The sequence below is a fragment of the Equus asinus genome, chromosome 19 (genome assembly GCF_041296235.1).
Source record: "Equus asinus isolate D_3611 breed Donkey chromosome 19, EquAss-T2T_v2, whole genome shotgun sequence".
In the NCBI taxonomy this organism is placed as follows: domain Eukaryota; kingdom Metazoa; phylum Chordata; class Mammalia; order Perissodactyla; family Equidae; genus Equus; species Equus asinus.
Window position 1 is genome coordinate 11,156,538 of NC_091808.1, and position 26,890 is coordinate 11,183,427.

Genomic DNA, 26,890 nt, shown 5'->3' on the forward strand with positions numbered 1-26,890 from the left:
TCATAGTATATCCAACTAGCCTGAAATATATTGAGAACAAGGCCTCCAAAAAGAGACCACATGTGAGTCTCCATACCCTCTAATACAAGAGGGTAAGAAAAATTCAGCTAAAATTATTAACAAATTTCTAAAGGTCACTGGTGGACTAGCATGAGAATATAGAACCCATGGTGGCCATCTACCCAAAGGGAATTCTCACCAACTCAAAGGCTCTTCTAAGCAGCCTGCGACTGAGGCTTAGGAGAAAGATTGGGAGCCAGGCTAGAGACCAGAGCAAGCCTCCTTTGATGGTATAGGCCTGGAGGAGGAGGGTAGTTACCACGCATGGAGTCCCACCTGGACCCTTCTCCCCTAAGGAACGTAAGACTTCACACCTGAGACCTGAGGTAGAGTGTCAAATCCTGTTGCTCTCAGGGCCCAGGTGAAGACCCATTGTAACTTGTGGAGTGGAAAAGAAAAAAAAATCCTCTACATCCGAGGGAAAGGTAGGAAACCACCCTGGGTTCAGACCGGTAGAGGTCTCTTATAGCGAAGTCAAGATCGCTGAGAAAGCCTGACTTCAAGACTAAAGGACACAAGACCTGCCCTGGAAAGCACTTAGTCTTACTGAGTTGCAGTCAACCTTTGGGGACAGGGAAAGAGTAAGGAGAGAGAGCCTCTCTGAGTCCCAGGGGTACAGAGCCTGTCTGAAAGCTTGGGGTGGAGCAGGAATATTGAGATAGACCTTCCAGCAAACCAGACCCCACCCTAAAGATGAAGTAATGCTGGAGGAATTGAAGTCTGCGGCACGGCAGTAAAACTCAAACCCAGATCCATTCCAAACTTGATTTACTTGACACACCACGCTCATGCCTGAGCAGAAGAAGGGATGTGGTCCATTTCAGATATAAATGCTATATACCTGAGGTTTTACTGCACATGATGTCCAGAATTCAGTAAACAAATATGAGACACACAAAAATCGAGAGAAAAACAATCCAGTGTGAGGAGACAAAGCTATTAACAGAACCAGAGTCACAGATGACTCCAGTATGGAAATTTAAGCAACCACGATTAATATAGTAAAACCTCTACTGGAAAAAGTGCAGAGCATGCATGAACATATGGGGAATTTCAGCAAAGAAGTAGAAACTATAGAAAAGAATCAAGAGAAACTGCTAGGGAACAAGGACAAAAACAACAGAGTAACAGATGAAGATGGCCTTTAATGAGCTCTTCGGTAGGCTCAACACAGCCGAAGGAAGAATAAGTGAACTTGAAGATAGGCCAGTGTATTGGTTGTATTGATTTTCTGTGTTCATTGATTTCTCCTCTGATCTTTATTATTTGGTTTCTTCTACTCTGGGTTTCATTTATTCCTCCTTTTTTTTTTTCAAGGTTGAAGCTGAGTTTATTGAATGGAGAACTTTCTACTATATTTCTAATATTGGCATTCTGTGCTATAAGATTTCCCTTAAGTACTGTTTTAGTGGCATCTCAGAATTTTTGATATGTTTTCAATTGCATTCAGTTCAAAATAATTTCCATTTTACCTTTTGATTTATTATTTCATCTATGAGTTATTTAGAAGCGTGCTATTTAGTTTCCATATATTTGAAAAATTTGCAGAGGTTTCTCTGTTGTTACTTTGTATAACTTGGATCCTAAATTTGCTGAGTTATTTTATGGCCCAGAATTTGATCTTTCTTGGTAAATGTTCTATGTGCCCTTGAATTCTGTTGTTTTTGAGTGGAGCAATCTATAAATATCAATCATGTCAGACTGGTTGGTGGTTTTATTCAAACCTATATCCTTGCTGATTTTCTGTCAACTCCATCTGTCAGTTTTGGAGAGGGACTGGCAGCATAGAGTTGTTTTGTTTTTTATTGAATCTCACTCTATCTGCCTTTTATTTGGGTATTTACGGTTTATATAATTGTTGATATATTTAATTTTAAATCTGTCATCTTAATTATTTGTTTTCTGTTTGTCTCATCTTTTTTGTGGTTAACTTTTCTCTCTATTTCTGCCTTCTTTTTGTCTGATTCTATTTTACCATCTTTGTTGTTTTATATAACTCTTTGGTTTGTTGTATTTTATACTATATTTTGTAACTATAAACCATTGTTCTATGGTTTATAATATACAGCTTTAACTTATCACAACCTATTTTCAAATGATACTAAACCATGTTACATATACTTTTAGAACTTTACATAGTATCCTTCCATTTTACCTTTTCTGATCTTTGTATTAGTGTTGCCATACATCTTTATATATGCTAAAACCCCATGCCATGTTATTATTTTTAATAATTTTTTTAGTCAATTATCTTTCAGTGAATTTTAAATAATAAGAAAAAACTTATTAATCCATGTATTTACCCTTTTCTGTGCTCTTCACTCCCTTGTGCAGATCCATATTTTCATCTTTTCTTTCTGCCTGATTGACTTCCTTTAACATTTTTTGTGGGAAAGGTTCACTGGTAATGAATTGTTTCAAGTTTCATATGTCTGGAAAAGTATTTATTTCACCTTCATTCTATCCCCAGAATTCTGAGTACAGAATTCTAGGTTCACTTTTAAAATTTTCTTTTAGTATTTTAAAGATGTTATTCTACTGTCTTCTCTCGTGTTATTTTCGCTGAGAAATCAAGCTATCATCTTTATCTTTGTTCCTTTGATTATGATTTTGGAATTTGATTATGATGCACCTTGATGTAACTTCCTTCATATTTCTTGTGCTTGGGGCTTGTTGAGATTCTTGTATATGTGGCTTTATAATTTTCTCCAATTTGGAAAATTTCCGGCTATTGTTTCCTCAGATATTTTTTCTGTTCCTCCCTACTTCTCCATTTCGGACTCCAATTTTACATATATCAGGATATTTGAAGTTATCTCTTAGCTTGTTGATACATTTTTTTCCTCTTTTTCGCTCTCTTTTCTTTTGAATAGTTTCTGTTATGTTTTCAAGTTCACCAATTTTTTTCTATAATGAAATCTGTTATTAATCTCTGATATTGTGGTTTTGTCATTAGAAAGTAGATTTGGATCTTTTTATACCTTCAATGTCTCTACTTACTTTTGGAACATATGAAATAGAGTTTTAATGTCCTTGCCTGGTCGTTGTAACATCTGTGTCAGTTCTTGGTTTGTTTTGATTAACTGATTTGTCTCTTCATTATGGATTCTATTTTCCTGCCTTTTTGCACATCTAGTGATTTTTGATTGGGTGTGAGACATTTTGAATTTTACCTTCTTGGTTGCTGGATATTTTTCTATTCCTATAAATATCCTTCAGCTATCTTTGTGGAATTCAGTTAGGTATCTTTGAAGCACTTAGATGCTCTTAGATCTTCTTTTAAAGATTTGCAGGTGGAACCAGAGTGGTACTTAGTCTGATGCTAGTTCTTCCCGACACTGAGACTAGACCTCCTTGAGAACTCTACCCAGAGCCTGTGACTCATGAGTTTCTCCAGTCTGATTGGTGGGAACAGGCAACATTGCTGGCCCCACATGTGCACCTGTGCTCTAATCTCTAATCCTTTCCAATGGTTCTTTCCCAGCATTGGTTAGTGTCCTTTCAAGCTGATTAATACTCATCTGAGTATTTAACGGGATTCTGCATATTTCCAGAGTTCTCTCTCTGAGCAAATTTCTCCTTTTTTGCCTCCCCAAGCTTTCATCTGTCTCCTTAGCTCAGGGACTCTGCTGGGCCCTGTCTGTTTTCTTCCTCCCTGCACCACAGCCTGCAAACTCTCTCAAGGTGGTCCACTGGGCAGGCGTACCACTACCTCATTTATTCCACGTCTTTCAGGAGTCACTGTCCTTCATTGCCTGATATCCAGTGTCTCGCAAACTGTTGTTTCATAATTTTTTTCCAGTTTGTTTGGTTGCTTCTAGTGGCAGAGTCAATTTGCTCCCTGTTATTCCATCTTGATTGAAAGTGGAAGTCAGAAATACTGATCTTTAGCAGTTTGGTTATATTCAGCACAATAAGTTACACCACCAGGGGCATGTGGGAATAACTTACTCAGAGAAGATTTGATTCTTAAATGCTATTCCTGGCCCATAGTCATTATGTGAAATGACAAGACAGACATGTTGGCCTATTTATATTATTGCTTCTCTCAATAATTCCCTCACCCACACTCTCTTACTTGAATATTTAAAATTTAAATATTGGTATGAGTTAATTCCGCTGTACTTGAATTTTTTTCACGAGTGGGTAAAGTTTTTGTTCTATACTCCTAGCATTTGTCACTTTACATCAGGGGTTGAACATTCAAATGCCTGTAAGGGTCAAGCGAGTCATGTATGAGCGTGAAGTTGGTAAGGCATAAAATGAGTATAAAAATAGTCACTGGTATTTAGTTCAATCATGCACTACGTAACATTTCAGTCAATGACAGACCGCATATATGAGTGGTCCCATAAAATTAGTACCATAGAGCCTGGGTGTGTAGTAGACTATACTATCTAGGTTTGTGTATGTACACTCTATGATGTTTGCACAAGAACGGTGAAATCACCTAATGATGCGTTTCTCAGAACATATCCCTGATATTAAGCGACGAATGGCTGTATAGAAGTGAAAGCTGTCAGGGGGAGAGAGAGAGATTATGCAGAGGAATTGCAGAGGAAAATACCTAAGTAAATAAGGGCAGTTGCAACAACCAGCTGGAGCTAACTGTTGCCCTGAGGGAATGCAAGTTGCTTTTGTAGCTCTTCTGATCTTTCAAGAGAAATAGAAATTCAAATTTTAATCACATGTATCTCAATTTTTGAATACTACTTCAAATTTTAATCATAAAGCGGTCTGTGAATCAAATAAAACATATATATAGGCCAGATGTGCCTTTAGGCTGAGAGCTTGCAACCTGTGTTTAACAATCAATTGTTTAACTATTAACTTATAGAAAAATCGTTCAGAAGATGACAGAAACTACTTAAGCTAGGAATACAGTGTGTGCATGTGTATTTTGGATCAGTAACAAAAATAAATACACAAGTGAATATACACACACAAAATCCCCTGAGTGAAACTTTTCACGAGCCTCGGGGTCTTTTCGCATACTCTGTGGGCATGGAGTGATTTCTGTGCCTCTCCCACATAATCAAGCTTGAGAGGATCTGTGATGTTCAAAAGAAATGCTTCCATAATTAAGACTGCATGAATAAATATGGATGTGTGAACACAAGTATTTTCAGTTAGTTTAATAATAGCTGTCACTTTAATAGATATAGATAGCCTTTTAAATTTATGAGTGTCTGGATATAGGCCTTTAAAGTTAAGCTGTAACTTTTTTGAATAAGGCAGTTACTAGGATAATTTGCAGCAAGAAGGTTAATGCCAAATTGGTGTAGGTCTTTCTTTCCTCTAAATACCAGATCAACATAAACTGCATTAAAAAGTTAGCTTTTGAGGGGCTGGCCCTGTGGCCGAGTGGTTAAGTTCGAGTGCTCTGCTTCAGTGGCCCAGGGTTTCACTGGTTCGGATCCTGCGCACAGACATGGCACCGCTCATCAAGCCACACTGAGGTGGCATCCCACATGCCACAACTAGAAGAACCCACCACAAAAAATACACAACTATGTACAGGGGTGCTTTGGGAGAAAACAAAATCTTTAAAAAAAAAAGTTAGCTTTTGAAATCAAGTAGTGCAATTTTGTATATATGTGCTAAATTTGGGGAGGCTATCCAACTCTGTCCTGCTTTTAAAAAGACAAAACCAACCAAACAAGATACTTTGCATTAAAAAATGTTTAATTAAAAGCTGAATTTAATTAAGTAGACTTTTATTCACTCATAATTACTCTTAATCCTATAACGAATCATTTGCTGTTTATTTAACAAAAAAATATTTTTCTTGCTTTTATTTTTTGTGTGTGGAAATGCTAGAATAAATATTTACAAGCAGAAATCTAAGAATTTACATTAAAAACGATAAGCAAAAGATCTTATGAAAGGTCACAAAAGGATGTCACAATTATTTCTTGTCTCATATTTGGGGCCTGAATATACTTTTTTTAAAATAAGTGGTATAAAATGTAAGAAAATGACAACTGAGTTCCATTATTTATTTATTTATTTTTTGTTTTTTTCTCCCCAAATCCCTCCCGGTAGATAGTTGTATACTTTCAGTTGTGGGTCCTTCTAGTTGTGGCATGTGGGACGCCGCCTGAGCATGGCCTGATGAGTGGTGCCATGTCCGCACCCAGGATCCTAACCAGTGAATCCCTGGGCCGCTGAAGCGGAGCTCGCGAACTTAACCACTCGGCCACAGGGCTGGTCCCCCATTATTTCTTACAAACCCCCAAAGTAATAAAATGCAGTGTGTTTATGAATGCCAAGCTCTACGGGTTTTTGCACACTTGTGCAAATTAACATTTGTTTGGGGTCCTGAAGTTTTCCCTTCATTTGATTCACCCACTTGTTCCTTGTGGTTCTCTTAAGTAGAACATTTGCACTATTTTTGAAGCTTGATGAGGGCATTACTGAATCCGTAATTTGCAAGTTAAAACCGACCATTATTGTCAGCCTTCAAAATGCAAGGATGAACCAGGGATTAAAACCTTAATGCCTTCCCTTTAGTTTGAGTGAGGATAGTGTTCTGTTTATCTTAAAGAGGAAGCAGCATTTGCCTCCCAAAGATGCTTTATATTTTGGATACAGCATCAATACAAAGGTGAGATACACTCGATTTGAATTGGTAAAATATGTAAATCCTCACCCTCTAAACTGTCAGAGATTAGTGTCTGAATAGGAGTCGGAAGGCCAACTGTAAAAAGGGCATGGCGATTACCCATCTACATAATGGGGCTTGATTTAGAGGCTCTATTCTAGGATCACACATAAAGCACCAAATGCAGAAAGCTGATCTTTGTTGAATTTGTCCCGGGCGGTTCTCTAATTTTCTGCAACACTATTCACTTCCCTTCTTTAAGAATGAATCACACATTTTCTTTATGGAACCCTGTGCATCTTTCATTTGGAAGCTGTAGCTTTTCCAAACTCCTCTATTAGATTTTCTTTTGTTACCTTTTTATAATGCTATGGATTATGTTATTTTAAATTGCATTGTCTTTATTGCACCTGTTTGTCAAAGAACAAGCCATATCATTTTTGACACGGTATAACATAGCATTTTAAAGTTGACAGATGAAATAAAACTGTCACGATTTCCAGATGACATGATTTTATATATAGAAAACTCTAAAGAATCCACTAGAAAACTATTAGAAATAATAAATGAATGCAGTTAAGTTGCAGGATACAAAATCAACATGCAAAAATCACTTGCATTCTATACACTAACAATGAAGTAGCAGAAAGAGAAATTAATAATACAATCTCATTTACAATTGCAACAAAAAGAATAAAATGGCTACATGTAAATTTAACTTAAGTGATAGACCTGTACACCAAAAACTGTGAAACATTGTTGAAAGAAATAGAAGAAGACACAAAGAAATGAAAAGATATTCCATGCTCTTGGATTGGAAGAACTAACATAATGAAAATGTCCATACTTCCTAAAGCAATCTACAGAGTCAGTACAATCTCTATGAAAGTCCCAACAACATTTTTCACAGGAATAGAACAAAGAATCTTAAAGTTTATATGGAACAACAAAAGACCCCAAATAGCCAAAGGATTTCTGAGGAAAAATAACAAAGCTGAAGGTTGCATACTCCTTAATTTCAAAATATACTAGAAAGCTATAGTAATCAAAACAGCATGGCATTGGCACAAAAACAGACACACAGATCAATGGAACAGAATCAAGAGCCCAGAAATAAACCCACACATCTATGGACAGCTAATATTCGACAAGGGAGCCAAGAGCATACGATGGAGAAAGGAAAGACTCTTCAATAACTGGTTCAGGGAAAACTGGGAAGCCGCATGCAAAAGAATGGAAGTAGACTATTATCTTACATGATACAAAAAATTAACTCAGGGTGGATTAAAGACTTGAATGTAAGACCTGAAATCATAAAACATCTGGAAGAAAACATAGAAGGTATGCTCTTTGACATATCAGTCTTAGCAGCATATTTTCCAACACCATGTCTCACCAGGCAAGGGAAACAAAAGAAAAACAAATGGGACTACCTCAAAGTAAAAAGCTTCTGCACAACAAAGGAAACCATCAACAAAATGAAAAGACGACCTAACAATTTGGAGAGGATATTTGCAAACCGTATGTCTGATAAGGGGTTAATATCCAAAATATATAAAGAACTCATTTATATCAACAGCAAGAAAACAAACAACCCAATTAAAAATGGGAAAGAGATGTGAACAGATGTTCTTCCAGAGAAGATATACAGATGCCCAACAGGCACATGAAAAGGTATTCAACATCACTAATTATTAGGGAAATGCAAATCAAAACTACAATGAGATATCACCTCACGCCTGTCAGAATGGCTATAATTAACAAGACAAGAAATAACGTGTGTTGGAGAGGATGTGCAGGAAAGGGAACTCTCATACACTGTTGGTGGGAGTGCAAATTTGTGCAGCCACTATGGAAAACAGTACAGAGATTCTGCAAAACATTAAGAATAGAGCTACCATAAGATCCAGCTATTCCTCTGCTGAGTATTTATCCAAAGACGCGAAAACACAAATGTGTGAAGATATATGCACCCCTATGTTCATTGCAGCATTATTCACAATAGCCAAGACTTGGAAACAACCTAAGTGTTCATCAATGAATGAATGGATAAAGAAGATGTGGTATATATACACAATGGAATACTACTCAGCCATAAAAAAGATGTAATCTTGCCATTTGCAACAACATGAGTGGAACTTGAGGGTATGTGCTAAGTAAAATAAGTTAGAGTGAGAAAGTCAAATACCTTATGATCTCACTCATAAATAGAAGATAAACATAACAACAACAACAATAAACAAACACATAGATAACAGAGATTAGATCAGTGGTTACCAGAGGGGAATGGCGGAGGGAGGAGGGTGAAAGGGGAGACGGGGCACCTGTGTATGGTGATGGATGGTAATTAGCCTTTGGATAGTGAACATGGTGTAGTCTGCACAGAAATTGAAATATAATGATGTACACCTGAAATTTACGTGTTATAAACCAATGTTACCTGCATAAAAAAAAAATCCCCCCAAAAACAAAGCTTGACTGGAGAAAAAAATAAAGTTGACGTGTGAGAAAATGGAGGCACAGGCAGTGCAAGATCTTCTGGGTCTTTTCTACTCAGTAAGGGCGCTTGCTGCCCTAATTGGGTGTCTTTGCAAGTACAATCTTTGGCTATCTCTTGAGATTTGGAATTAATCTCATTTTGACAGTAGCTCAGAGGCTTTTATCTTAGACATGAATGACCTGGGGACTATAATGCCTTCTTAGATTATTATTTGGTGCTTTATCATTAAGGCTCAGCCTGTTCAAATAACTAAGTGCAAGACTCACTGGTTTTTTATTTTAAAGATAATCTTGTATTCATTCCTGCAGTGTAACATTTATGCAGTCCTTTTCAAATTTTCCTTAGCAAGTCCATTTTATTTTCACAGACGATTTTTCATTAAAAAGTAATTCGTATTGGCGACACTCTTTTAGTTGCAAGGATCAGACACCTAACTCAAGCTCCCTTAAGCATAAAAGGGAATGTATTGGTTCCTATTCTTGGTAAGTCCATGGATGGATCTGAATCAGATGCAGCTGGATCCAGGGGTTCTGCAGTGTTGAGTTTGTGACTCTCCATTTCTCAGCTCTCCTTGTCTCTGTGTGGTCTCATTCTCAGACTGACTTTGGTGAGTAAGGTCAGCAGCAACTTTGTACTGACATCACCCCTGTCTACAACAACCCCATGTCAATTTCCCAGAAGAGTCTGTTCAGCCAATCCTGAGTTTCCTTGGAACCAATACCTTTGGCCAGGGACGTGAGGTACTCAGATGGCCAACCTGTGTCATATTCTTGCCCAGTGTCAGAGAATGGGGAATTGTGACTGACAACCCCATTCCACAAACCAGCATATGATAGTGGAGATGTTTCATCATAGGGGGCAGAAGAGTGTTCTTATCAGACACAGCTATAACTATCACACCTCTACCACCCAGAGATTTACAAGAGCAACTCAGAGTTACATAAAATGTTAATTTTCAACCAATAAATGTATTATTTTAGACCCAATGATTCATCAAATAACCCACATTTTATTTCCCTCTTTACCTTCATCCTTTCACAGTGGGCAAAAAGGACAAAACCATTAAAGAAGAAAAATACTTTCTTTCTTTTAAAAAGAAATCATTTTCTCTACTTTGCTTTCAAATATTGTCTTAGCCTCTCTCTTTAGCTCTTCTGACGAACTTCTCACATGGATTCGCCGTTGTTGTTTGATTTAACATTCTCCGCCTACTGTGAGAAACCCTTTCAGGCAGAGACTAACATTTTATTTCTGTTCCAGCTGTGCCTCCCACAGTGGCTGGCTGAATGGAGGTGTTTAGTAAAGGTGTGTGGAGTGAATTGGCGAGTGAATGCATGGCACACACCTGCCTGGCTGGAGATGCCAAAGCTTTGAAGCGTTAGGTCACTGAGGTTCCACAACACATTGTAATGAGGTTGGAATTGGAACTCCGTTATCTTGCTATCCCCAATTTAGGGGTTTTTAAAATGTTTATTTGTTTATTTCTTTTACTTGGCTCCCCAGCCAAGTAATCAAGGGTGCCTATGTGTGCCAGTCGGCAACTTCCAGTCTTTCTGTGTGCTTAGTGACTGAACCGATGGCTATGACATTTGGTCCCACAATGAGGACAGGAAGACAATCTCAGAACTTCTGGGCAGTGAGGTTGTCCAACCCTCATGAGAATGGAGTCATGTGCCATCTTCAGGAACATACTGTGTGGCAGAAGTCAGGCTGAGCTGAGCTGTGGTTTCATGTGCTTCTCATAGAACCCCAGCAAAATGGCAGCCTGGGGAGAGTGTCGTCTCTTGTTCATTCTTCATCTTCTGAGACCCTCTCCCCTTTATCCTCTTCATTCTGTGGCCTCAGCTGCTTTCCCACAGAGGCAAACCAACTTTGGCTCTCACTGTTGGTGATCCAGCATTGCTCCTTCCAGACACTTGACAACCCCCAACCCCACACCCTCTGATGGACTGGAATCAACTAAGAACAAAGACAGAAACTTCCAGATTAATATGAAAACTTTCCCTTATGTTTTTAAAAAATACAGATCAATACTCACTGGGCAAATCTCTCATTTAAAAAAGTATCAGGGCTGGCGATTTCATATCCTAAGAGGTGGCTGTATCAGTCAAGGTTAAATCAGAGAGGCAGAAGTGGAAGGAGATAGATACTGAGATTTACTCAAGGAATTGGCTTATGCACTCGTGGGGGCTGGCTAGGCAACTCTGAAATCCTTAGGATAGACTGTCAGGAAGGGTGAGCTGGAATTCTTGGGCATGGACCGAAGCTGCTGTCCACAGGTGGGATTTCTTCTTCAGAGAAGCCTCAGCTCACCTGTTAAGGTGTTTCAGTTGGTTGACTCAAACCCACCCAGCTTATCTAGGATAACCTCCCTTCAATTCAGCTGATTATGGACTTTAATCACATATACAAAATCTCTTCACAGCAACACCTAGATTAGTGTTTCATTGAATAACTGAGCTTGGTAGCCTAGCCAAGCTGACATGTAAAACTGACCATTAGGGTGGCCAGTTGGAGTTCTAGTAGATTCTATGTGGACTTGTGAAACTGTTTTAGACCCTTGGGATACTTCATTGGATGAAATAGTTTCTGCTCCTAAGGCATTTATATTCTAGTGGAAGATGACAGATGATAAAATAAACAAAATAACTACATAATTTTATAGAGGTGATAAGAATAATGAAGCAGAGGAAGGTAATAAACAATGATGAGTGTCTGTGTGTGCAGAGCTAGCTACATAATTTGCAGGGCCCAGTGCAAAATGAAAATTCACTGTCCTCTGTTCAAAAAGTAGGAAAAACGTGCTCGCCATGAAAGGTACTAAAATATAAAGCTTTTTCCTTTCTTCCATGAATCTCTCTCTGGAATAGTCATGGTGGCTTTTTGTTCGTTTGCTTGCTTATCTGTTTTTTGCTGTTTAATCCTGTCCTAAGTAAAGAAAAGTGAAAAATTTAGATTATTAACATGAATTTACCATTTATCATTATACTGTGCAATGCCCACTTTAAATACAAATATAGGAGCTGAATCATTGAAATTACACAGTTTGCATTTCCTAGTTCATACGTGTGTTTCAATTTTGTTTTTACCCGAACGGTGGAAGCACGCCACAAAATGAACTCACCTGTTTTTGTTTGACTTCTAAAACACGCACATTCTGCCAACACTTTACCTTTGGTTTACTGATTAGTGAGGGGGCACTGAGAGGAGGAGGAGCTGTGGTTGCTTCCTCTGTCCCTTTCCTTCTATGTTATCATTTTCACCATGTTGCCTGATTCAGGAAAGTCATGCAAGCGAAAAGGATATGATAGGGTTCCTTGATCATTCATGTTTCTTAGAACGCAACTGACTTCTTTCTGCATTTGAAGCAAATTCTAGTTAAGGGTGGCCACTTGGGGCTGTCAGTGCATCTGCTTACTGAATCATAGACTTCACATGCTTACCTTGTACTCACTTTGCGTCTTGGTGAGTTCCTACACATCGGGGGATGCATATATTGTGCATATCTCCTCTACTCACGCATGTACTCTGCTGACCCATTGGACTTAACTTACAAAACACAAGTCCAAAGGTAAAGTTATTAAGGATTTCAAGGTGGTGACATTAAACCAAGCATAGAGCCCGCCTGAGCACAGGACCCTGTGTGACTGCACAGGTTGCATGCCCATGAAGTCAGCTGTGTGCGTATGTGTGTGTGTGCATGCTATTTTAGATAACACTGATAAGGAAGTTCTGTCTTATAATGTGATGTTTGATCAGGGTACCCAAGAAGGTGAGGCAGCGAGGCTTCAGATACCTAGGGCAGGAGTAGCATCTTCATAGGTTCCTAGGCACATGTGTCTTCATCTTATTCTGAGAAGGGTAAGGAGGCTACTGTGGCTGTATCCAAGTAAGTGAGGGGATGAGGGAAAGGAGATGAGATCAGGAAGACAGCAGGTCCCTGAATTGTACATGGACTGGAAGGTCAAGGTGAGAACTTGGAATTTTTCTGTGAGAAGAGGAGACGACTTGGGAGAGTTTTAGCAGAGGGATGACGGACCATAATTAGATTTTAGAAGGATCTCTCTGCTGCTCTGTCAATACTCTGGTACAGGGGCAAGGTTGGAAGTGGTGGGAGTAGCTGCTATCGTAGACCAAAGATGGGGCCTGAACGGGGTGTCTGGGTAGTGGTGATTAAATATGGTTGGATTCTGGGTATATTCTCGTCATATTTCAAAACTAGTGCCAACAGGAATTGCATATATAGTGGATATTTACCTAGGGTCCTGGCCTGAGACAGTAGATAAAATGGTGCGTCTAGAAGTAGTGAGTTTCCCAAACTTCTACAGCCAATGCTTGGCTGAACTGGCGAAGGGAGAGAACAGAAATCTTGCGTTCTTTTTCATCGATTCTTCTCCTTTTTCATTATCTTAGACTTTCACCAGAATAGCTCCTATAACATCCTCTTCAAACATCTTCACTTATTTAGCTGAACTCAGCATGGATTACATCTCTAGAATTTTGTTTGTATTTATCACTGTGTAAGAACTCCTTAGACCAAGGTCCTGGGTAACTCTCCCATCAGCCCATATATTCCTCGTATCTGCGTAGAGGTTGCCTGTCTCCCAGAGTTTCATTCTGGGAGTGTCCTGGAAGGTTTTTTTCCCCTGCATTTTACTAAACACTCCTTGCCTCCCCTGGTAAGTCAGAGTTAATAATACAAAGATTTTGCTATTGGGTTTGCTGGACAGTTGTGCCATGTATAGTTCCAAATGATTTAACCGTATTTGGCTTATTTTGTTCTGCTTTTCAGCACTTTCAGACCATGCTGAAGTCTAAATTGAATGTGCTAACACTGAAAAAGGAACCTCTCCCAACAGTCATCTTCCATGAGCCGGAGGCCATCGAGCTGTGCACCACCACGCCGCTGATGAAGGCCAGGACTCACAGTGGCTGCAAGGTATGTGGCACCTGGCCAGCAAGGCTCCTCTTGGTGGGAGACACAAAAGGATGTTTAGCCTTAAGGCACTTGTTTCACAATGATAACTTTTTTAAAGAGTGAAAATATAAAATGATGAGAAAAATAAGCTCAGTGAGTATTGGTAGTATGAATCCATATCCTGCTTTATTTTTCTTAATGATATAGCACTCTTCATCATTACACATTTAAGACATAAGTTTTAGTGTGTGTGAATAAAATCCTATTCTTGCCGTATTTTCTGTAGGCCTATGGAACTTTGGGCTTCTTCACAAGAAAAATTCTGTCCTTAATGAGAATTCCTCCCTTTGTATTTGCAATCTGGATAAAACATATCTTAAAGAATAAAAAACAAAACAAGTTTCTCAACAGTTGTACTCTCTGGGTCCTTTGGGGGTAATTTTGCATTTTTGTTTTGCTTCAGCTCTCAAAATTTATACCAATATTCATGCCTCAGAATCCATTACAAAAAGCATTTTTCATTTATGTAAACTATAATGCTGACATGGAAAGAAAACTAGAAATGAAATGCATAATTTTGGTAAGCTTATGGATTCTGTCTCACATGATATTCTTTACATGAGTTGGTGAGTATAGTAATTGGTTTAGAGGGAACTAAGAAAATATGTCGTATGCATATTTTGTCATCAGAAATTTGTTTTGAGTAGTGAAAATAAAATAAAAATGCATATTTGCATGTGGGTTTCTTTTATAACCTTGCAGATGCATCCCTTCCTTACTGCTTTCCAGGCTAGGGAAGTAAAAATCCATTGATGTTTTTTGCCAGAATGTTCCTTTCCCTCCCCAGTTCTTGCATACCTGTGGTCAGATTGGAGCCTACAGTAATCTTGAGTGCTGGTGGTGTACACAAAACCTCACACACGTCCATTCATTGCACAAATACTCATTGGGGGCTCACTCTCTGCCTGGCACAGCGGGCTGTGTGAGCAGGACCCACCAGCATCTTTATGGGGTTTAACTGCTTGTTGAGGGAGAGGGCGGAGAAAATACAGGTAAACAAGCATTGGCTGGTGGCAAAGCCAGTCTGTGAAGAACTTATGGAAGAATCTTTCAGGCAGAAGGAACAGGGAGTGGTACTTTTCTGAGGTGGATGTAGTCTTGGTGTGTTTTGGAATGGAAAGGAATGGGCCAGTGTAACTGGGAGGCTGAGAAGGTGGTAGTGAGTGGTGGGGTCTGGCGGGGGTCCAGGTATAGAAAGCCTTGTCTTCATGCCAAGGAATTTAGATTTTGTTCCAATTAGTATGGAGAACCATCTGAGAGATTTAGGCAAGTGGGTTATATGACTCCATTTTAAAAAACAGTGGCTCTGCCTCAACTGGAGAGAGCGAATCCACACAGCTGGGCTTAGGTCCCATTGTATGCAATGCTTTTGGTGAGATGATAATGTCAAGGAATTATAAAAGTACTCATTAAATTTGAAAGTGATATGAGATCAAATGGGGTTGTGCATCCTTTAGAGATTTCCTAAAGTCATTTTGAATTCCGTTCCTGCTGGAGAAAATGATTCCTCAAAAGCAAGATGAAGTCAGTAGGGACAAGTATAAGGAGAATTTAGTTTGATAAAGTCTACGGAGTATTTGAAATGAGAGAGGAAAAAAATACAGAATAAAAAGAGCTAGCAATCCAATCCAGATATGAAAGAGGTGTGTGTGTGTGTGTGTGTGTGTAAAGACAGTGAAAGAGAGGGAGAGAGAGATTTGCTAGGAGAATAAAAACCATCATTTTTCTGAAAAGGAGTATAGGGTTCAAGATTCATGGAGTAATTTTTTTCTGTTTACCGCCTTAGGTCATGTTCATTTATTTCACTGCTAAAAGGATGTTGAAAAAAATAGAAGGAATTCAGAAGAGCAGGCCAAAGAGAGCGAGGGGTGCCCTGGCGTCAGTCCGCGGGGCCAGCTAGACAGAGGGAAATCAGCAATGATTTCAGCTGGACACAGGGAAGAACTTCTGATTCAAGGTGAAAAATACATTCCACCGGGCTATAAAAAATTTATGAACTCTTCATCCCTAGAAATCTTGAAGAGGAGATTTCCAGGCGTAGATAATCATGATCCTGGAATCAGGGATCTGGGCCAACACCCCTTGAAGTACTTTCCAGCTCTATGATTCTATTTGAAGGAAGAAACCCGGCCATATATCAATCTTTGAATTGTATACTGTAATACACTTTATACATTTAAATTTGCACTGTAAACGTCCTAGGGTCACAGTCTTTAATTCTCAAGGACACTGTCACATTTGTGTTAAGAGTCATATTCTTTTGTTAAAAAACAAAATAAAGTTAGAGTTTTGAGCCTCGAAATTTCTATTTAGAATCTCCAGACCTCCCCCGTTTTTTTCCAATCATCCACAGGAACAAAGTGCAGTGTCTCCTCTCTGATTCTTGCAAGTAACTTAGCTCACAAAATGCCAGCTGCAGAAGGAACTCTCTCTCTCGGGCTCAGGCCTGCCAGGAATAATGAGCACATGCAGCCCGGGCCCAGCTGCAGGGCCAGCCTACGGGACCCTCCATCTTTACACAGCGCTTGTTCTTTTTTGCCTGACAGCTCTCAAGTTGTGTTTGCATAACTTTGGGTTTGGAGAGAGGGAGTGAGAGGCAGAGGAAGCAAAGGAAAAGGGAGCTGAAAATGGATTATGGTTAGCACTGTCGAAGCCCTGGTGCATCTCAGATTTCCCATTTCCCTCTGATCTGTATTCTCTGTGGGTCCTGATGGGATTGCCCTGCCAGGCTATTCATGTTGCAGGCAGCTGGGTCTTTGTGTGTTCTCCTCTATTGCTGCCACTTTTTTTCCTGGAGTGGAGTTATTTAACTGTACAACCCACTGGACACCGTTAGAAAGCTCCCACCAGGACCTTTGTTGGAGCTATTCGGAGTATCAGATGCTGTGTTCAATTTTGCAGCGGTAATGATGGCGTGTCATTTCTCCTCCTGCCCAGCAGGATGGAATCCTAGGTGCCTTCAGGTTGTTGGCAAACATTTAATTAATAGTCATTGAAAAGCTACTGTGTACCTGGACTTGTGAAGAAAGGAATCAAAGTAGGTGTTGTGGGTAATGGAACTTAGAGTCAAATAGAACGAATAAGACGAGTGCCCGAATCAAATAAATCACTCGCGTGTGTATCAGAAACTCTTAGAGGGCAAATTTTGGGACCTTCCTTCCAGAGATTTTTATTCAGGGGCACACTTTAGTGGTGGGGAGCAAGAGCCTGCAGTTTACAATAGACCACATAATTTACATGAAAGTGGTGCCTGGACCATGCTTTGAGCTTGAGGATGTGGACCACAGAGTGGTGTGTGATGAAACCAATGCTAAGTGACATAAATGGACACACAGCCTGAGGAGGTGGGAGATGGGGTGGAAAATGGTATGCGGGGGCTGGCTGGCAGTTGTATGGTCACAGCTGAGCAGGAGGCTCACGTCTAAGCAAGAAATGGGCTCTGTAATGTCCATATCTGCCACCTTGTCCTACAGGAAGCACTGTCTTATTTGGATTGACTCACTTCCAGGCTACTCGCCAAAGTTCTCAAAGCCTTCAAGAAATGGTGATAATAGTGATGATGATGATCATGATCAAAAATAGTAATAAAATACTAATAATACAGAAATAATGATCATAATAAAGAGCTGTTGTTTATTAATAAAATATGCAGGCACTCATCTATGCACTTTTGGTGACATAGAACTGTTTAGTTCTCACGATGAACCAATGGTTCATCTGTAGTGCCATCTGTAGCCCTATAGCCCGGTAGCCCTATTAGTCACTTGAGCTGGTTGAGGCATAAGGAGGTTCATTAGCGTTTCCCAGGGTATCCAGTGAGTAATTGGCAGTGTAGCTGGACAGAGCCAGGGTCCTGAGCTCCATCCTTGGGGATGGTCTCCAGGGGTGATGCTTGGAGACGAAGGCCACCAGGCAGCTGTGGGAGTTGCTGGTGAGGAGGGCTAATTAAGCGTGTGATATTTCTTTCTACTCCTCTTCCTTTCCCTTTCCTCATTGCTCATGCCGAGGGTGCCCTTGTCATCATTCTGCAGCCTGCTGGGTATACAGCTACCTCTGTCCCTTCACCCTTTACTGCAGGCCCCGCCAGCACCTCACCTGGGCCTGCTCTCACCCAGGATGCTCTAGTTCTGAATCTCACCTCCTCCTGAGTAAGTCACTTGGCCTGGCATTGTGTGAAGCCCCCTCTAAAAGCCTTGGCTGTCCTCTTCCCATCTCTGAGGGTAGAAACCATCGCATAATCTAGTGTCCAAGAAGGAGTTCATTATTCATAAACCATAGCATGTTTATATTAGTCTTTTTGAGATTCTTTGCATTCAAGAGTGGCAGTAGAGCTCCCTTAACTCTCAGGAAAGATGTGGTTGATTTATAGCTTCATGGGACGGAGAAGAGAAGTTTCTGAGCTGAAGTCTTGGCAGACGATCGTCCAATCCTGCCATTTGGCACACGTGTGAAGTGCCCAGTCTTAGAAGTGAATCCCATTTATCTTATGATAAGAGCTCCCGATCTGAACTTAAATATATTTAAAACTAGCATCACATGCATCTATTTTCTACACTTATATCTTTGTGTTTATTTGATCAGTTATGTATTTAATTAGAAACATAGTCATGTTTTGTGGTTTTTGTCTCATTTTAGCCAAAGGCCCATTTTTTTAACCCATTGACAAAAGGGAGAAACGTTGATTGTATTATGTTGTCATCCTCATCAAATGCATTTTCCAGCTCTGTCTTGGTGTAGTCATTTTGCATGAAACCAATTATGCCGACTTTCTCCCACAAAATAAATTTCTGATTTTGATACCAAGACAGAATGCAAATAAAATAAGATAGTAATACATGAAGTAAGATTCAGTCCCCTGGTCTTTATTGGTTATTTTCCTCTAAATTCAGAGTGGATGATATCTAATTCTAATTTACTTTCTCTTCATTCTTTCTCAGACTTCTCTATAAACAAATCAAAGCGCATTCACGTCTGCTCGTCTCCCCGAATCTAGGAAGGTAAAACATGATATGAGCTCACAGCTGTTGTTTGAGACACAAGATTTTATTTTTCTGCAATTTTTACTCTGTCGATTTGTAAATTTTCTAACTTTCTCTCCCCTCCTACATTTTAAGTGGAGCATTTTGGAAAATAGCTCCCTCTAAGCCACCAACTTAGACATTTGTTTCTTCTCTTTGCCCAAATCAGAATTTCCATAGCTTTAGGGAAGTGACATTTTTCCATCACCCTGTGACTCGTCTGGTGTCAGGCTTGTCTGGTGTGCTCAGTGTGATAATTGTAGACCTACTCAAATGCATTTGGAAGATGGTGTGTTGGTTTCCTGAGTCCTACTTAGTGGCAACCTTAGTGCTTAAAATAGCAGAAGTTTATTCTCTTACAGATCTAGAGATCAGAAGTCCAAAATCCGTCTCAGTGGGCAGAAACCAAGTTGTCAGCAGGGCCACACTCCCCCTGGAGGCTCTAGAGCAGAGCTGGCTCCTTGCCTCTTCCAGTTTATGGTGCCTACAGGCATTCCTTGGCTTGTGGCCACATCACTCCAGTCTCTGCCTCTGTGGCCACATTGCCTTCTCCTCTTGCATCTGTATCAAATCTCCCTCTGCTTTTTTCGTATAAGGCCACTTGTGATTAGATTTAGAGCCCATGGGATAATCCAGAATAATGTCCTCATCTCAAAATCATTAATTTAATCAAATCTGCAAAGACTGTTTTTCCTTATAAGGTAGAATTTACAGGTTGCAGGAATTAGCATCTCCTATCTTTGGGTAGCTATTATTCAGCCTACTATGGATGGTTTCCTTATAAATGGGGATTTCTAGAAATGTAAGAATTTCCAAGCAAAAATGAATATAATGCATATAGTAAATCAGTTGTTTAGGTTGAGTTTATTATTCTTTCATTGGAATTTAGAAAACTACTTAAAAAATAGAAAACTGAGGAGGATTGGTCTGTAGAAGTATCTTGCTCCTGTGTTGAGCCACATTTCTTTATCTTATTTATTTCTTTATCAGAATTCCTCAAAAAGAAGTGATATCTTAAAATTTGAAGTGGAATCATAGGTTTCTCCTACAAAGTCATGAGCACCTGCGGTTTGTTATGGTCCAGTGTAGTGGGCATATTAAACAATGTTTGTAAAAACGTCCACAATTCTGCCATAGGGAATATGAATGATGTTTTCCCCCATTCCCAGTAAAGCTTTAAGAATAATTTCGAAAATGATATGGAAAATATTATGAGTAAAACCTGTGTCTGAGAGAGGTATCTTGTTGTAAAGTTATTTTTCCCTCATGATTTCCTGTTTAGACAGTTTGTCTTTGAAACAATTTCTTGGTTTCGTTCTGAAAATTTAGTTTAATCGTTATCTGAATTTAGGGTTCATTTATTTAGAAAATATGTTAGTTATTCTTTATGTCTTCCTGGATTTCTTCTGTGGATAAAATATAGTTCCTCCGTGGTAGACTTCATTTGCCAGACCACCTACAGAAATACCACATAGCAAACCAATTAAGTTGGTAAAAACTCATTAAAATATGCTTTGTGTTTCCAGCAGAGATTGTACATCTTGTTAGAGATGGTTACAAGGTTATGATAATTTAAAAAAAAAAAAAATCTGGTTTCTGCAAATAGAATGCTTAAATATAAGATGTTAATGTTTAAAAGACTTTCTCCAGTTTTTATGTATTTTTTCTTCTTAACATTATTTATGTCATTTTTTCCTGGTGTTTTATTCACCTTTTACATTAGAGAGATCTGTACTGAGGAAATAAAATGTTATAACAATGGTCTATCTGCTACTCTAACTATATAGTTACTTCTGAAATTTTAGTTAATATCTGAGTGATAACTGAAGGGTCCATCAGTGCACCAAGATTTCATTTCCTTTCTTGTTCAATATTTTTTTGAATTAATAATTTATTACTTTTACATTTGCTATAGTTTTATAGACACTTATAGTTAATTTTCCCCAAATGCTCTATCGGATTTGGCATATACCTATCAATATTTTGCTCAACCACAATCACAGAGATAGTGTATTCTTTTTAATCTCCTTCTGGGCTTCTCTCCCCTGGAGTCCTTTGTCCTTCTGCACCAGATTAGACTATTTGTCTCCTGGGCATCTTCACTTCTGTAACTCTGGGACTTCTCTCTCCTGTGGTGGATACTTCTGTTTTCTTCTTCTTCTTTTGATTTACTCCTTTGTTTTGCTGGAGCACGTACTGCAGAAGTCAAAACTGTGTGCCTTGCGTGTCTAAAAATTTCTTTATTCTCCCCTCACCTTTTTGAAAGTTTGGATGAGTATAGAAATACAGATTGGAAATAATTTCTGCTGAAAGCTGCCAAGGCACTGCCCACGAACTTCTACTATCCCGTGTTACTGTGGAGGAATCTGATCCCATTTGATTCAGATTCCAATGTTCTTTTGTATGTGTGAGTTTTTTTCTTGTCCACTCTCTGAAGGCTTTTAGGATTTTCTTTTTGTTCTTGGTCCTTTGAAGTTTCATGACTGTGTGTCTTGGTGTGAATTTTCTCCCCAGTTCATCCAGTGGGAAGGTGGTGGGTCTTTTCAATTTGAAGACTCTTATTTCTGGGTATTTTAGGGAACTTTAAGTAAAATTCTTACTTTCTTTACCAATTTTGGAACCATTTGAGAAATAAGAAACCTGATGCAGATAGATAAGAAAATAATATCAGTTTTATAAAACTTATTTTGGAGGCTGTAGCTTAGAGGTATAGATTCATTAGGTTTTCTAAAGCCTCCAAATCTTTGTTGAAAATTCTAGTACATTAGTGTCTCCTCTCCCATTCATTTTGTGCTTTTGTACTTTTAACTTAAGAAGGTCCATGATGATCAATTTAGTGGGGTTTAAAGAGGAGATAAATATTTAAGGTCAACTTGCCATCTTTATCCAGAAATCCTCTCTGAATTGTTAAACCCTCTCTAAATTGCTAATTTTAGCTATTTGAACTTTCCTCGTTTTATATCTTTATTGAAGATGGAAATGGTGGTCCTTAACTTACTTTCAAGTTTAAAGAGATATTTATAAAGTGCTTTGAACTTTTCACGAGAGCAGAGCTATATAAATAAAATACTGTTGTTATTCAAATGCACCTCCCCTTGGTTTGAATGGAAAGGTCAATGAACTGTAGACAGAATGGTAGCAGACAAGGTATGGATGTCAAAGTGGCAATAAATAACGCAGATCATAAAAAGGTCATAAGCTGCTGTCTTAAATGTGAACAGCTATTTCTTATTACATCTCTGCGTATTTCAACTCCTGACTGTCCAGCAAGTAAATTATAAAAACCACTGTGACAACAGGTGCAGATGTGTTCCTCGGTGTGCTGGCTGTTCATTTCTTTGTTTTTATTGAAAATATTATACATTCATTTCTTGGCAAGAGAAATGATGTCTGGGCTTCTCTGCATACCGACTTCTCTAAATGAGACATTAGTCAGATTGGCGTTTATGAGTCACCAGGCATCTTCATAAGCCAAATCCAGGAATTATAAAATAATTTACTCAGGAAGTAATGGGGATAAATGAAGTTTATCATCCTGGGAAATAGGAAAGCTACCTTGTGAGCTAAAGATCCTACTGAAAGTAATTTTTGCCCCCACATTGATGGATTCATGCATTCTCTTTAAAACTTGTTTTTGTGACACTTGTGAGCAGTGCTAGAATTCTCATGTGTCATCATCTGCCTATAATATTTGTCAGGGCAGGAAAGGTGCTGTCTGTTATCACAAAGACATTTTGCTGTTAGTCAATTCATGGGATGTCACAAAACAGGTATTTCCTTTTCTCCTCAGGGAGCTCACTGGTTCATTCAGAGCCCACCGTTCTCCTGTATAAAGGTCCCTTCTCCTCTGTTCTCTCTTCCTCATTCTCATTCCAAAGGTTTCCTAGAGACCTTTTACTCCTTGCCTCTTCTTTACTGCTCCATCCCTCAATGGTCCTGGCCAATCAGAAGCATCTGGTTTGGGGGAGGAGAAGGGGTGCTAGAGGGGGCTTCTGGGTCCTCCACATAAATCTTTTACAAGACAGACAAACCTTTATCTTATGATAAAAATGGACTCTTTCGTATCGCAAAAACCTGGTTCATTCATAATTATTATGCCAACAGAATCTCGATTTCATTTCTCCTTCTTTGCAAGGGTCACCTCTCAGAAAAGAGGAAGAACGGTGAGGGAGATAACTCATCCTGCCACACACATGCTAGAGTCATTCTGAGAAAAAGTCAAAGGAAGAGAATTTAGAGCCATTAGGATGATGCAAAAATTATTCATTCATGGTCAATAAAATCCCCTCTTCCTAGAGACTTTACACACTTTTTCTTTTTAAATTACACATCTTTTTAAACAAAATAAGCATTCGCTACCAATGATTATGAGCTTATTAATATATAGGTAAAATCTGTGTACACGTTACAAACACATTATGTATATTTTAAAAATACATATAATACGAAAATTTTAGAAGAATGAGCTAAATCTTAAACAAATGGTATTGTATCTTGTTAATTGCACCGGCTTCATAATTCTCATTAGTTCAGGCAAGGCTTTTCTTTAATCATAGTCGGTGTAAAACCAAATTTCAAATGGCTTTGATAATTTCATTATGATTTGGCTGACCTTGTCAGATCCAATCAGATCATCTGTTTCTACCCCAGAATGAGGTAGAAAAGATCATATGCCAAAAGAAGATGTGTCAGCTCCACCATTTTCTTGTTGTCTGCTGTGTATGTGGTCTTTTGTTTTTGAGGAAGATTGACCCTGAGCTAACATCCACTGCCAATCCTCCTCTTTTTTGCTGAGGAAGATTGGCCCTGAACTAACATCTGTGCCCATCTTCCTCTACTTTATATGTGGGGCGCCTGCTACAACATGGCTTGATAAACAGTGCTATACCCATGCCCGGGATCCAAGCTGGCAGACCCCAGCCTGCTGAAGCAGAGTGCTCGAACTTAACCGCTGCAGCCCTGTATGTGTTCTTTTTTACCATCTGAAATCTGTGGTTTATTTGCAAGAGTCTCAGCTGGATTTTGTTAAACCAGATTATGTAACCCATAACTCCATTGAGATGGGACAAACGTGAACTGAGGTGCCCGTTGGCTCCTCAGCAATCACATGAGTGAGGTACCCCTGTGATCTCCTTTTGTACCATAGAATCCCACCCTTAGGAGACTCACAGTTCTCTGTGTGACACTGATCATCCGACATAGGGACTGCTGAGGGTGCCAGTCTCAGTCTGTTTATCAAGCGTGAGTAATGCTGAATTTATTTCACATTTTGAAGATAAAAATAACTGTAAATAGAAATTCTAATGTATTCTATCCCTAACCTAGGAAGTTCTATTGCGTACCTCCTGGGGTGTACGTAGCATACTTTGGAGACGAAGGACCTGGAGTGCTGTGCTAAAGACAGTGAGGCTGCTTTTCGACGTTGCAGAGGGGCATGCCAAGACCATTCAGTGATAGCTCTGTTGTTTCAGGAGGGGAAAGTGATGGGCTCACGTCAGATATTTAGATCTAGACTAAATTCCTCTCTTGGACCCCATGTGGGGGGTGAGAAAACCTAGCTCTGTCAGGCTGAGTGACATTCTTAACAAATGGATGGAAAATCAGAGTTATCATTTAGCTTTCTTCGTTTCTGGACCGATCCTCTGGTGACACTGCTCCTTCTTACTGTATCCTGGGAGAGATTAAAAAAGAAATCATAATCACTTGCATGAATGTTGAAGCCATCAAAATGAAATGCAGCTCATCTAGCTTTGGCCGAGCTCTGAGATTTATTGACAACTAGCAGCTGGTTATTCTAGCCGAGATGGTTCATTAGCTAGGGCAAACTCCGCCTTTGTCGATCAAGATTTCTTTGCAGTAGAAGAGACTTCCTCAATGCTGAGTATTTAGATGTAGGAGTTGTTTTTTTTTTCTTTTTTCTTTTTTTTCCTTGCTCAGTAGGTCACAGCACAGGTTCCTGGAAGAGAAAGATGCTAAGATCAGCACTGTCTGAAATATGGAAAATTCCAGATTCTGTGAAAGGAGCAGAATGTTGTTTTTATCATATTTGCAGGATACATAGATTCTTCTCCTAGCTCAGTAGTCCACAGTAGTTTGTCTTTAGGCTTCAGTGTTTGATTCGTTAACGAATGATTATGCTGTCACACTGTGAAGAAGGTGGGCTTTGGGACACTATATCCTTTTTTCTTTTACGTGTGAATGAAGATAGACTAAGTGCCTTGACAGTGATGTTGAGTCAAGATTAAGAAGACAGGTATTCCAAGGGAGTGTTTGGTATAGTGAAGCTGTATGTCTTCCTTCTTTTTCTTGCCTGTCTCCTTCTTGTTTCTCTTTATTTCACCCTTTTCTTTAGTCGCTTTTCTCTCCTACCCCTTTCTTCCCTTTTTCACTATCCCCCGTCTCTCCCCACTTCCTACTTCATTTCTGTCTCCTACACCCTGCATGTCATCTGTCCAGCAAAAGCACGGAAGGGCGTCTGATTAGATAGGCTTACATTACCTGCCAAGACCAAGCAAATCACTGGTGCGGGGGCAGAATATACTAGTTCGGGATGTTTCTCCTGTGGTCGAGCTTGCTCAGAACTACCTAGACTCCCAAAGGGAAATCAGATATGTAAGGACTGTGGAAGGGGGAACTATGGAACAACTGAAAATGTCTACAGCAAATAGCATCCTTGCGTTGCTGCGGAGGAAATTCTTTATAGTTATACAGAGCGAGTTGACAATGTAGAATATTAGAGCCTAGGCCACAGGGTGTCTTATCTCCTTTCCAGTTCTGATTCAACAATCAGCCAGCAGTCAAATGGGTGTCTTAGTGCATGTGGAGACGATGTGCAGGGACTATGCAAGAGGCTCTTGGAATGCATTTTGAAGAGTAAGGATTTCATTCGGCTTTTGGTGATGGACCAGTAGAGGAGAAAAACTGCATGAGCAGTCCTGAGAAATGTAACAATGTGAATGAACCTGGAGGATGTTATGTTAAGTGAAATAAGCCAGACGCAAAAAGGCAAATACTGCACGATCTCTCTTATAAGTGGAATCTAAAATAGTCCAACTCATTGAAGCAGAGAGTAGATTGGTAGTTGCCAGAAGCAGGCGGTGGAGGAAATGAGATGATGGTCAAAGGGTACGAAGTTTCAGTTATAAGATGAACATGTTCTGGGGATCTAATGCACAGCCTGGCGACTATAGTTAACAATATTATATTGTACGCTTGAAATATACTAAGAGGGTAGATCTTAAATGTTCTCATCGCACACACAAAAAGATAACCTGTGTGAGGTGATGAATATATTCATTAGCATCATTGTGGTGATCATTTCACATTGTATACATATACCAAAGCATCAAGGTGTGCACCTTAAATATAAACAATTTTTATTTGTCAGTTATACCTCAATAAAGCAAAAAAGAAGTTTAGTAACATTTTTATAAGCACTGAGGTTTTTTAGAAGACAGCTTGTACACCGGTTGCTCTTGTCTTTACACCTGCTGATGTGAACATCACTGCTATTTCCTCCCTCCTTCCGAGGGTCAGGGAGAGGGCTGCTTTCTGCTCTGATTGGACAATGGGAGCAACACGCCCTTTGCTGTCACTTCTCCTCTAGGGTTCCAAGAACTTGTTTACCTTCCTCCAGACACATGGTGTCTCCTTTCCACGGGCAGAGGGTCCAGTGCTTTCTGCCAAGTGTAGTGTGGAGGAGATCCACTTCCCTGTGTTTGCATCTGGCT

General features: G+C 39.4%; 1 protein-coding gene across 1 annotated transcript in view; it reads left to right on the forward strand.

Annotated features, from left to right (window-relative positions):
* Positions 1-26,890, forward strand: part of PID1 (phosphotyrosine interaction domain containing 1) — a 229,204-nt gene that overhangs the window by 91,317 nt on the left and 110,997 nt on the right. The window contains exon 2 of the mRNA XM_014835987.3: positions 13,957-14,103. Within this exon, the coding sequence (XP_014691473.1) occupies positions 13,957-14,103 (147 nt within the window). The remainder of the gene's footprint in view (positions 1-13,956; positions 14,104-26,890) is intronic.